General features: G+C 40.2%; 1 protein-coding gene across 1 annotated transcript; it reads right to left on the bottom strand.

The window, feature by feature from the left end:
- Positions 1-5,220: 5,220 nt before the first annotated feature.
- Positions 5,221-11,891, bottom strand: LOC132859405 (GLIPR1-like protein 1). The gene is made up of 6 exons (XM_060890161.1): positions 11,609-11,891; positions 10,791-11,024; positions 9,681-9,799; positions 6,977-7,062; positions 6,865-6,891; positions 5,221-5,538 (listed from the first exon to the last, which is right to left on the bottom strand). Exons 1-6 carry the CDS (start codon positions 11,786-11,788, stop codon positions 5,381-5,383), a joined length of 804 nt encoding a protein of 267 aa, XP_060746144.1. The 5' UTR covers positions 11,789-11,891; the 3' UTR covers positions 5,221-5,380.
- Positions 11,892-14,057: the final 2,166 nt, after the last annotated feature.

Raw genomic sequence — 14,057 nt, 5'->3', positions numbered from 1 at the left:
AGTCACACACAGGAGTGTACAGACACACACAGTCACACAGGAGTGTACAGACACACATAGGAGTGTACAGTCACATACAGGAGTGTACTGTCACACACAGGAGTGTACAGACACACAGGAGTGTACAGTCACATACAGGAGTGTACAGACACACAGGAGTGTACAGTCACACACAGGAGTGTACAGACACACAGTCACACACAGGAGTGTACAGTCACACAGGAGTGTACAGACACACACATAAGTGTACAGTCACATACAGGAGTGTACAGTCACACACAGGAGTGTACAGACACATACAGGAGTGTACAGACACACACAGTCACACACAGGAATGTACAGACACACACAGGAGTGTACAGACACAGACTCACACAGTCGTGTACAAACACACAGGAGTGTACAGACACACACAGTCACACACAGGAGTGTACAGACACACACAGGAGTGTACAGACACACACAGGAGTGTACAGTCAAACACAGGATTGTACAGACACACACAGGAGTGTACAGACACACACAGTCACACACAGGAGTGTACAGTCACACACAGTCACACACAGGAGTGTACAGTCACACACAGGAGTGTACAGACACACACAGTCACACACAGGAGTGTACAGACACACAGGAGTGTACAGTCACATACAGGAGTGTACAGACACACACAGTAACACACAGGAGTGTACAGACACACACAGGAGTGTACAGTCACACACAGGAGTGTACAGGCACATACAGGAGTGTACAGACACACACAGTCACACACAGGAGTGTACAGTCACATACAGGAGTGTACAGACACACAGTCACACACAGGAGTGTACAGTCACACACAGGAGTGTACAGTCACATACAGGAGTGTACAGACACACACAGTCACACACAGGAGTGTACAGACACACAGGAGTGTACAGTCACACACAGGAGTGTACAGACACACACAGGAGTGTACAGACACACAGGAGTGTACAGACACACACAGGATTGTACAGACACACACAGTCACACACAGGAGTGTACAGACACACACAGTCACACAGGAGTGTACAGACACACATAGGAGTGTACAGACACACAGGAGTGTACAGTCACATACAGGAGTGTACAGACACACAGGAGTGTACATTCACACACAGGAGTGTACAGTCACACAGGAGTGTACAGTCACATACAGGAGTGTACAGACACACAGGAGTGTACATTCACACACAGGAGTGTACAGACACACAGGAGTGTACAGTCACATACAGGAGTGTACAGACACACAGGAGTGTACAGACACAGTCACACACAGGAGTGTACAGTCACACACAGGAGTGTACAGACACACAGTCACACACAGGAGTGTACAGTCACACACAGGAGTGTACAGTCACACAGGAGTGTACAGACACACACATAAGTGTACAGTCACATACAGGAGTGTACAGTCACACACAGGAGTGTACAGACACACAGTCACACACAGGAGTGTACAGACACACATAGGAGTGTACAGTCACACACAGGAGTGTACAGACACGCAGGAGTGTACAGTCACATACAGGAGTGTACAGACACACACAGGAGTGTACAGACACACACAGTCACACACAGGAATGTACAGACACACAGTCACACACAGGAGTGTACAGACACACAGGAGTGTACAGACACAGACTCACACAGTCGTGTACAAACACACAGGAGTGTACAGACACACACAGTCACACACAGGAGTGTACAGACACACACAGGAGTGTACAGACACACACAGTCACACACAGGAGTGTACAGTCAAACACAGGATTGTACAGACACACACAGGAGTGTACAGACACACACAGTCACACACAGGAGTGTACAGTCACACACAGTCACACACAGGAGTGTACAGACACACAGTCACACACAGGAGTATACAGTCACACACAGGAGTGTACAGACACACAGTCACACACAGGATTGTACAGACACACAGTCTCACACACAGGAGTGTACAGACACACACAGGAGTGTACAGTCACACACAGGAGTGTACAGACACACAGGAATGTACAGACACACAGGAGTGTACAGACACACACAGGAGTGTACAGACACACACAGTCACACACAGGAGTGTACAGACACACACAGGAGTGTACAGACACACACAGGAGTGTACAGACACACACAGGAGTGTACAGTCACATACAGGAGTGTACAGACACACACAGTCACACACAGGAGTGTACAGACACACACAGGAGTGTACAGTCACACACAGGAGTGTACAGTCACATACAGGAGTGTACAGACACACACAGTCACACACAGGAGTGTACAGACACACAGGAGTGTACAGTCACACACAGGAGTGTACAGGCACATACAGGAGTGTACAGTCACACACAGGAGTGTACAGACACACAAAGGAGTGTACAGACACACACAGGATTGTACAGACACACACAGACACACACAGGAGTGTACAGTCACATACAGGAGTGTACAGACACACACAGACACACACAGTCGTGTACAGACACAGAGGAGTGTACAGACACACACAGGAGTGTACAGACACACACAGGAGTGTACAGACACACACAGACACACACAGGAGTGTACAGTCACAGACAGGAGTGTACAGACACACACAGGAGTGTACAGTCACACACAGGAGTGTACAGACACACACAGGAGTGTACAGTCACAGACAGGAGTGTACAGTCACAGACAGGAGTGTACAGACACACACAGTCACAGACAGGAGTGTACAGTCACACACAGGAGTGTACAGACATACACAGGAGTGTACAGTCACAGACAGGAGTGTACAGACACACACAGGAGTGTACAGTCACAGACAGGAGTGTACAGACACACACAGGAGTGTACAGTCACAGACAGGAGTGTACAGACACACACAGTCACACACAGGAGTGTAATGAAGCCCATGTTTATGCTCAGGTTCATGTGTAGTGTTGAGTAGAAGCCTTTGTGCTTTCTGAGCTTCTTCTGTCAGTCACACCCTGTAGATGTGTACGGCCATGGTGAAGTTTTGAGAATGACGTAACATTTTTACATCTTTTTTCAGATGTTACTCTGGAATACTGAAGTATAATTACAAACTAAAGTGTCAGGCTTTTCATGACAATTACATTACGTTTAGGCAAAGTCGATATTTTCAGTAGATCTCTGTAATTTACCCTGGCATGCTGTCGGTGATCTTCTGGCCCACTGTAGGATTTTTGTTCACTTTCGTCTTGAGGATTGACCACAAGTTCTCAGTGGGATCAAGTCTCCTCACCAGGATTAGGGTGTTTAAATGATCTGTCCAGGACATCCTCCAAAAGTCTTCACCTCACTGTACATGCAAATGCACTCACACCTGCCTGCTGCCCTTCCTGAGTAAGCTCTACACTGGTGGTGCCCCGAACCCACAGCTGAACCAACCTTAGGAGAAGGTCCTGGGTGTTGGACCTCTGTTCAGTTCTGATCTGATAAACTCTTATTTTAGATACAAGCTTCCCATCAGCAATGTCCTCTCCTGTGAATCTCTTTTTGTACAAAGTGATGATGACTTCAGGTGTCACCTTACAGGTTACCATGGTAATCAAAGGAAGAACAATGATTTTAAGCACCACCTCCTTTAAAAGTTTCCAGTCTGGTATTGTAACCTAATCAGCATGACTGGGTGAAGTCCAGTTTTGTCCTGGTCAACATTCACCTGTGTTAATAAGAGAATCACTGATATGATGTCAGATGCCATTTTTGTTGCAGAGCTGAAATGCAGTGAAAATGGTTTTCTGGGATTAACTTAATTTTAATGACAAAGAGAGATTTTGCAATTAATTACAATTTATCTGATGACTGAAAACTGAACCATCATAAAAACTGAAGCAGCAGAATTTGTGAACATTAATATTTGTGTCTTTCTCATGACTTGTTGCTGTGGATGTACTGTTTGTTACGGTGGCCGAGAAGTGCAAAACAAATTAACAAATCCGAAAACACATTAACAAATCCGAAAACAAATTAACAAATCCGAAAACAAATTAACAAATCTGAAAACAAATTAACAAATCCCAAAACACATTAACAAATCCCAAAACAAATTAACAAATCCCAAAACAAATTAACAAATCCCAAAACACATTAACAAATCCCAAAACACATTAACAAATCCGAAAACAAATTAACAAATCCCAAAACAAATTAACAAATCCCAAAACAAATTAACAAATCCCAAAACAAATGAACAAATCCCAAAACACATTAACAAATCCCAAAACAAGTCAGACAACCCAGAAACGGTAGTGTATCGTTTTTGAATGCAAACTTACCGATCATTGGACAAGACACCTGTCACTCAAGATATACAGGTATGGAATCTTATGTGTAATGTGTAAAGTTCTCCGTTTAAATATAAGAAAATAACAGAATTAATCCACAGTAATCCAGTCCATCCATCCATTCCAACTTTTCCCTGCGGCAGACTGTTGAACTTCATGTATACCTTGAGTGACAGGTGTCTTGTCCAATCACAAACTATACCAACCTCTTCCGGGTTGTCTGAAATGTCGTTGTGTTTTCTGATTTGTTAATTTGTTTTCTGATTTGTTAATTTGTTTTCTGATTTGTTAATGTGTTTTCTGATTTATTAATGTTTTTTCTGATTTGTTAATTTGTTTTCTGATTTGTTAATTTGTTTTCTGATTTGTTAATGTGTTTTCTGATTTGTTAATTTGTTTTCTGATTTGTTAATGTGTTTTCTCATTTGTTAATGTGTTTTCTGATTTGTTAATGTGTTTCATGCACCGATTCAGACAACCCTGAAGAGGTAGGTATAGTTTGTGAATGGAAACTTACCGATCATTGGACAAGACACCTGTCATTAAAGATATACAGGTGAATGAAAGGTGTCTCGTCCGATGAAGTTTCCATTCACAAACTATACCAACCTCTTCCGGGTTGTCTGACTTGTTAATGTGTTTTGGGATTTGTTCATTTGTTTTGCACTTCCCGGGCCACCGTAGTTTGTACTGTGGTGACTTAATTTTCCCTGAAACAGAAGCTTTGTCCTTTTGTGCATCCTGAACATCTGATGTCACTGAAAACCAAGTCAGGTTAATGGAACCTTTGTATCTCTACAGCAGGGAATGAGAGGAGTTTATCAGAAGGTTTAGAGGACTGATTACCTGTAGCTTCACCCACAGTTAGGCAGAAGAAGACAAAAGATATAACGACTGGATGAGAATGGTGTTTATTTCACATACTACACAACAAAGCTATGAATTAACAATAACTACACAACAAAGCTTTGGTGAACTATGAATTCAGAGCATTCAGAGGAAATAAACATGAACAGATTTAAAGCTATCGTGGACACGGTTAAATATTGTGTGTGTTAGTTTATGTAAGCAAACATATTTGTACAATGGCGTTGAATTACATACACACTTACAAAAATTGACAACAACGCCATAGGCCTGATGATCAACACGGCTTTACAGAACACACCACACTCATGCAGAGCAGGATCCCAGTCCGGCTGCCAGTTATTATCTACACAATAGGGGTGGGGGGTGGGACAGAGAGCGCTGGTTAAAGTGGTAAATGATCTGTTACTGGTCTCTGATCAGGGTTGTGTCTCTTTGCTAGTATTACTTGATCTTAGTGCAGTTTTGACACCATTAATCATGTTATTTTTCTTGATCCTATTTCATGTGCAGGAGTAAAATAGATCTTTTACATCAACACAACATTTATCAGACTGTATATTTATAATCACACCCCCAGTGTCACCCAGATGAGGATGAGGTTCCCCTTTGAGTCTGGTTCCTCTCAAGGTTTCTTCCTTTACCATCTAAGGGAGTTTTTCCTCCCCACAGTCACCTGAGTCACCTCAGACTTGTTCAGTGGGGATAAATACAAACACACTGTGAACTAAATATATCTAATCTTGAAGTTTCTATTCTATTAATCTTTATTATTCTTTATAATAACCTTTTGTTCTATGTTTATGTTCTGTAAAGCCGCTTTGAGACAATGTCAGTTGTTAAAAGCGCTGTACAAATAAACTTGAATTGAATTGAGTCTGAATTGAGTCAGTCTTGAATTGAATTGAATTGATATCGGTCTCTTATTTGAAGCTCACATAAATAATATCACAAGGGTCGCCTTCTTTCATCTCAGAAATATTGCTAAGATAAGAAATATGATGTCATTATATGATGAAGAAACACTAGTTCATGCATTTGTTACCTCTAGGTTGGATTATTGTAATACTTTACTGTCTGGATGTTACAGTAGGAGCATAAACAAGCTCCAGTTAGTCCAGAACACAGCAGCTAGAGTCCTAACTAGAACCAGAAGATATGAACACTTCAGCTCTCGTGTCTGTCACCTTCTAATGCTCTCTTTTAGTTATGATGTCATAGTTAGACTTTATTTAATGTACATTGTCTTTAAACTTACAAGTGAACCAAGTATCTCTCTCTCAAAAACACACACACACACACACATACACACACACAAACACACACACACACAAACACACACACACATACACACACACACAAACACACACACGCACACACATACACGCACACACAAACACACACACACACAAACACACACACACACAAACACACACACACAAACACACACACACACAAACACACACACACACAAACACACACATACACACACACACAAACACACACACAAACACACACACACACACACAAACACACACACACAAACACACACACACATGCACACACACAAACACACACATACACACACAAACACACACACACATGCACACACACACCACACACACACACACACACACACACAGAGATAGAAAGTGTTTAAATGAAGTCTTACATATTGCAGCGTCTCGGGTCGAGTTTTCTGTAAAAAATGTGCTAAATGTTACTGATGGTCTGAAACTCTGCACTGTTTATTACTAAACTTGTAAATAAAATGACACACTTACGACAGAGCTTGTTGTAACACTTCTCTCCTCCACACCCACTGCATGCTGGTCCATCTTTATACGGAGGAGTTCGAGGATAATTTCCTCTAGATGAAGAGAACACAGGTGCTTAAGCTCAGCTTTATCGGCTTTAGCATTTAACTCGAGAAGCTTTTTCAAATCACTAAACTTTCATTAAACAAATGTTATCTATTGAATTACTTTAGCTTTGTCATGGCCATGAGACAGCAACATGAGCTTTGAGGTAATTAACTGTATGCTAATAAGTTTAATAAGTTTGGGGCAGTGGTGGCTGAAGTGGTTAAGGCTCTGAGGATCAGGGTTCAAGCCCCAGCACTGCCAAGCGCTGTATCATGGCTGAAATGAGAAGTCAATATAAACAATCAGAGTATGTAAATGTACCACAATGTGTGATCACAGATAAACTTTAAAAAACTGTGTATTTAGTGAATGCAGGAACAGAGAAGAGGCAGAAGGGAAGTAAACACAACCCTTTACTACTGAGGATCTGATTTACTTTAAGATTAATACGAGGTTTACAGACAAAATGGCAGAAGAAATGCTGACAAAAGGGATAGATATAGTATTTTAAATTAATATTTTTAAAGTAAATTTTAAACTTTTTCTTTTTTCTTTTTCTTCTATATATATTTATTTTACTCTTTTGTTTCTTTACATCTGTAAAGCTGCTATGAGACAATTTGAAAGCGCTATACAAATAAATTGAATTTGAATAAAAATAAAATGATTACACAAACAGCTCGGAGAGAAAAGTTCAACTTTTTTTTTTATTTTATCTTATTTAAGGTTTTTATATTTATATTCTGATTTAAAGCCAACTGTATTTGGAAGTTTCTGAAGTGTGATCTTTATCAAATAGATAACAGTTCACTGATCTCACTGATTCCTAAAAAAGACAGGAATTGTACAGAATCTCAATTTTTATATTGTCCTTCATACCATTAATCAAGTTCAAGTTCAAGTTCACTTTATTTATATAGCAGCTTTAAAACAGCCACATGACTGACCAAAGTGCTGTACAATAAAAGTAAAGTGTTAGTAAAAATACACAAAAATGATACTAAGACAGACAAGAGATAATGAAAGTAAAATAGAATTAAACAATATAATAATACACACAAAAACACTAAAACAAGCAATAATAAGAACAATTAAAGAACAATAAGAGGAATTAAAATGAAAGGGAAAGCTATAGATATGCCAAGGAAAAGAGATATGTTTTTAAATGGGACTTAAAGATGGACAGAGAGGATGTTAATCTTAACTCTATGGGCAAATCATTCCTAAACTGTGGCCCGATCACTGCTCGATCCCCTCTACGCTTAAGTATTGAGAGGGAACAGTGAGGAGGTTCTGTTTGCCTGATCTTAGGCTTCTGGAAGAAGGAGAGTAAGGATGTAATAATTCAGATAAATAAATAGGAGCTTGATTATGATTATAGACTTAAAAACAAATAAATGTATTTTAAAATGAATTCTGTATTCAATAGACAACCAGTGAAGAGTCCTCAGAAGAGGGGTAGATGTGAGGGGTAATGTAAGGGGTAATGTGATCGCATTTACGCTTTTTAAAAGAAATCTGGCAGCAGCATTTTGAACTAATTGTAAAGGGTTAATTAGAGTTTTGGCGACACCACAGTATAGAGTTACAGTAGTCTAGACGCGAGGTGATTAGAGCATGTACTGCCATCTCTAAGGTTCTGTCAGTTAAAAATTGCTTAATTTTTGATTAAAATGCGAAGCTGATAAAAACTTGATCCAATGACAGAGGATAAAACTTGTTGATCAGGTTTTAAGGACTCGTCTAAGAGAACACACAGATTCCGTACCTGCGGAGATCTAAAGACAGATAGACATCCTAGGTCAAGTTTGGTGGTCTGTTTACTTTCTGTGGGGCCGAACACAATCACCTCGGTTTTATCTTCATTTAAAAACAGAAAGTTTTGGGCTTTAACTTCATCTAAACACAATAAAAGGGATGTAATGGATGAGGGGTCATTTTTTGTAAAAGGTTAATAGATTTGGGTATCGTCCGCGAAAAAGTGAAACGACACTCTGTATTTCCTCAGAACGGAACCTAGTGGTAACAGATACAGGGAAAACAGGGAAGGCGGGGCAGTGGAGACAGAGGGGCAGTGAAGGAGGAAAAGTCACCCAGTTTAACTACATACTTTATGTTTGATAGGTATGACTGAGAGCATTTTAGATCTGTGCCTGACAGCCACAGCCATGACTCTAATCTAGTGATAAGTGTAGAGTGGTCAACCGTATCAAATGCTGCAGATAAATCCAGTAAAACTAGAACCACAGAATCTCCAGAGTCAGTAGCCAGAAAAATATCATTTAGCACTCAGAAGAGCAGACTCAGTGCTATGGGCAGACTCCGTGCTATGAGCAGACTCAGTGCTATGGGCAGACTCAGTGCTATGAGCAGACTCAGTGCTATGGGCAGACTCAGTGCTATGGGCAGTTTTAAAACCAGAGTGAAAATTGTCAGACAAACTGTTATGGGTGAGAAATGACTGAAGGTGGTCTGACACAATTAATGAATTATTATAAAAGAATATTCACAATTCTCTGGTTAATGAAATAAATTGAACTAAATAAGAGTTTATGATTTGATAACTGACTCCCCAACCCCACTGACCAATGCCCTGACCCCCGAGTGTGTTTCTCAAACTCACGCTGTTGCGTAGTTACACACAAACAAGGCTCCTGGTCTGTGTGAGAAAGATGTCTGTCGGACCCCGTCAGGGCAGAAGATCACAGCACAGCCCACTTTATAGGTTGTTGCCCAAACCACCTGCAATGAATCACAGACATCACACAGAACAAACACACCATGATTTCATACATAACAGTGAGGAGTTTTATTTCAATTAAATCTCTACCAAATATTCTTCAATTTTTAAGAAAGCGTTTCAAAAATATTCATCCTTTCATTTATCAACAGATCATCTTCTATTTCTTCTTCTTTTACTTTCAGGCATTTCCTGTTAGGGGTCACCACAGTGAATCATCTGATTCCAATCAACATTTAGCAGATTTGACCTTGAGGGGGGTGAAAAATTTCTCTTTTATCCAAATCTGCAAATCTAAATAATAATTTCGGACATTTTACCAAATGATAAAAAGCTTATAAGCAATTTTAGCTTAAATTATCTTAAATGATCTAAAAAGCCAGTACAGTGTTAACCATAGCTGTACTTTACAGGTTCTTACACTTAGATATACTACTACAGAGAATTAGCTTTCGGCTCACTGAAGTTTCAGCTGAATGAAATTAAACATTAAATGTCAAACAGGGAAATCTACACTTGTAGTAACACACACATGCTCACACACACTTCCTAATTATTTTAATTATCCTTCAAAATTAGTTTTGCCACAGAATTCAGACTCAAATGCAAGGATAAAGTGCAGATGTAACTAAACAGACACAGACACTCAGAAAGCAAACACAAGGCAGTATATATATAAGGTGTATATATGAGGAGGTACTTAGGGAAACATAAGGAACTTGTATGTGGGGGCAGGAACAGGGTAAATGACGGTGTGAGGCAAACACAAAAATGAAAACAAGAGCACATGGCACAGGACATAACATAAATACAAACCCGAACAGAGCACCCTCTAGTGTTCAATCTGCCCATGACAATGTGAGCAGTTGATCAATGTTCAAGAAACATTTTGCTGTTGTCATAAGAGCATTACAGTAAGGACATGTGATAAAGTTTTACTTAAGAAATGAATTAAATTTATTTAAAGTACTAAAATGCTGAAGAAGAAATTACTTGTGTGTAATGGCCACAGACGTTGGTGCAGGCCAAGGTGTAGTAATTATAGTGCTGAACTTCATTAACCCAGCTCTTAATCATCGATTTGACCTGAACCCTGGTTCCTGGAGTTCCTGCCCAGATGTTTTCCCCCACCGAGGGGAAGACAGGATGATTTCTTCGTGGATTGTGTTCAAAGAGGCAATTTCTTGCCCACGCTCTTGCCAGGACTGCCAGGCCATCATCCCATGTCTGAAACACACACAAAAACACACACACACACACACACAAAAACAAACACACACACAAAAACACACACACACTCATTTACATAGGAAATATTTATGTTATATGATACATGGGATATTAAATTTTCCCTATTTTTTTATAACAATCAGTATGAGTTCACTGGTCCTTTAAGTTTTCTTTGTTTCATGTTTCCTAATACAGTTTAGAGCGTCACATTTGTCGACTGGTTTCCTCAACTGTCAGGATGTACTTCCTGCTCTGGACTGTAATGTTGAATGGATTCAGCCCAATAAACTACACCGTTCCATGTGTGAGAATGAAAGTGAGAGTGAAAGTAAGAGTGAGAGTGAGAGTGTGTGTGTGTGTGTGCGCTGCCTCAGCTAGGCCCTGGGCCACCATATTACTGGAAGACATCTATTTACAAGCTTATCCACAATGCAAAAGGCTTACAATTTATATCAAGATTCAGATGAACTAAGACATGTTAATAACGAATTAATAAAAACAGCTCATCGGTCATTATTTCTTATTTTAGACCGTGTCCAGAAACAGGAACAGAAATGTCATCACTCAGATGTGTTTCTTACCATGTAGCGCATGTTGCTAGCAGAAGGGTTGGCGTTGGTGCGTGCGTTGTTGTGTTCATTCACACAGCTCTCTATAAACTGCTGGTCTGTGATATCAGGAAGTGGATTTTCCATCATTGAGAGAGGGAATGAGGACAGAAGGAGGGCAAGCTGGAGGGAGACATAAAGAATATTAGCCATGATGAGGAAAGAAGAGTGTGAGCAGCGCAGGGTATGTAGAAATTTTACACAGCAGTTACAACAGGAAGGAAATTGGTGTGCAACTCGAGTGAGACATAAAAATCAGATAGAAAACACACACACACATATAAAGACACAAAAATCACATACGCACAGAAAGAAAAAAACAGAATGTCAGGAAAGGGACGTCTTCACAGATAAAAAGTCCCATATGCTGGGATAACCTAAAGAGGGGTTTATTAAGAGAAAAAATATCAAAGGGCTAGAAACACTAGGAACAGGAACTGTTCAGGAACAGGAAGGGCTCAGCAAAAAAAGACGCAACACACCCGGAATAAATAGGGTTACAATCATATAAACACAAGGAACAGGTGTGCAGAGGTGTGTATACACGTGACAGGTGTGTGTACACGTGACAGGTGTGTGTACACGTGACACAACAATACAAAGACACGTGGCAGAGAAACAAACTGCAACAATGTCCCCATAATGTCCAAGCAGGAAAAAGTCCCAATTCCTGACACAGACACAAAAACAGAGACTCACACAGACACACACAAACATACACACACAGAGACACACACAGACACACACAGACACACAAACACAGACACAGAGACACACACAGACACACAAACACACACAAACACACACACAGAGAGACACACACAGACACACACACAGCGAGACTCACAAACACACACACACACAAACACACACACAGACACACACAGACACACACTTCATTGAATACATTAACTCTGGCTCACTAGGTTACAGACTTAAGGTACCATGAGTCTAAAACACTGTTTGAAGTTTTTTTTTTTTTAAATATACACATACAACAAACAAGGAAGAAATTGTTTATTTCATGAACTATTTTATGAAGAACTGAAGTATTTCACAGTCAGTGACTCAGCTGTCTGGACCTCTAGGGGAAGTTCATCCCACCACCTCGGTGTAGAACAGATAAGAGTCTTGTAGTAAACTTCCCTCTTACCCTGAGAGATGGTGGGACCAGTGGGGCAGTGCTGTAGATCTGAGGGTGTGAGGTGCAGTGTGAGGAGTGATGAGGGCTTTGAGGTAAGAGGGAGATGGTCCATTTTTGTCTTTGTAGACAATCATCAGTGTTTAAATCTGATGTGTTCAGCTACAGGAGCCAGTGGAGGAACACAGCAGTGTGGTGGTGTGGAGAATTTTTGGCAGGTTGAAGACAAGTCACACAGCTGCATTATGGATCATTTACAGAAGATGTGTTGTGGTCATATGTAGACCTGATAGAGTGAGCTGCAGTAGTCCAGTGTTGAGTGGACAAGAGACTGAACAAGTACATGAGCAGCCTGTGTGGGGAAAAATGACTGAATCCTTCTGATGTTGTAGAGAAGAAACCGACATGAGTGTGTCACATTAGCAACATGAGAGGAAAAGGACAGTTGAGTGTCTGTGATTATCACAAGGTTGTGAGTACACACAGGCACACACACACACACACACACACACACACACACACACAGACACATACAGACACACACGCGCACATTTGAAGTGTTTCACCCTGGTAATTAATCAGGATGATGTATTCTGTAGCTCTTGACTCTTGACTCCTGACTCAGTTTTAGTTCACTTTGATGATAAAACACTGTGCCCCCCTGCTATTTCAAAGAAATGTTATGAGTTATTTCTAGGCTGTAGACTATAGGAATGCAAATAATTATATATCAGATATATATATATATATATATATATATTCTTGTGTTGTATTAATATGCACCATGTTAAAAACATGGGAGGTCACGGTGGCTTAGAGGTTAGCACATCCTGCCTTGATGCCCGATGACGCCTGAGATAGGCACAGGCTCCCCGTGACCCGAGGTAGTTCGGATAAGTGGTAGAAGATGAGTGAATGAATGAATGAATGTTAAAAACATGACAAACAAGGAATTTTAAATAATTTTAAACAAAAAGCACAAGTATTGGGCACAACCTTGGATCTTCTGCATGCCTAATTTCTAATTCTCTTCATGCCTAATCGCACACTCTGATAGACTTTTTTTTTTACAAACTTGGGATTTCCATGGCAGCTTGCATGCTATCATTAAAAAAGCGAAGTTATAACATACTAAGAAATGTAAATGTTTAAAATTTTCTTCTTCTCGAAGTTGACAGTTATATAATTTGTAATAAAAATTGTTGCATGAAATATCAAATAAGCACCATTTTCACTGGACTTTTGAATCTTTAGTATTGTAGGTGTGTGTGTATGTTTGTT

This window comes from Tachysurus vachellii, chromosome 16 (assembly GCF_030014155.1).
Source record: "Tachysurus vachellii isolate PV-2020 chromosome 16, HZAU_Pvac_v1, whole genome shotgun sequence".
Lineage (NCBI taxonomy): Eukaryota > Metazoa > Chordata > Actinopteri > Siluriformes > Bagridae > Tachysurus > Tachysurus vachellii.
The sequence above is the reverse complement of the archived record's forward strand: the minus strand, read 5'-3'. Positions and strand labels throughout refer to the sequence as shown.

Bases quoted from the DNA above. Each gene is read 5' to 3' on its own strand.
- LOC132859405 (XM_060890161.1), bottom strand. From the start codon at position 11,788: ATGGCTAATATTCTTTATGTCTCCCTCCAGCTTGCCCTCCTTCTGTCC. The intron at 9,800-10,790 runs GTAATTTCTTCT...GATTCATTGCAG, and splicing joins TCTGTGGCCATTACACACAA to GTGGTTTGGGCAACAACCTA. The intron at 5,539-6,864 runs GTAAGACTTCAT...CCTATTGTGTAG, and splicing joins GACCCGAGACGCTGCAATAT to ATAATAACTGGCAGCCGGAC.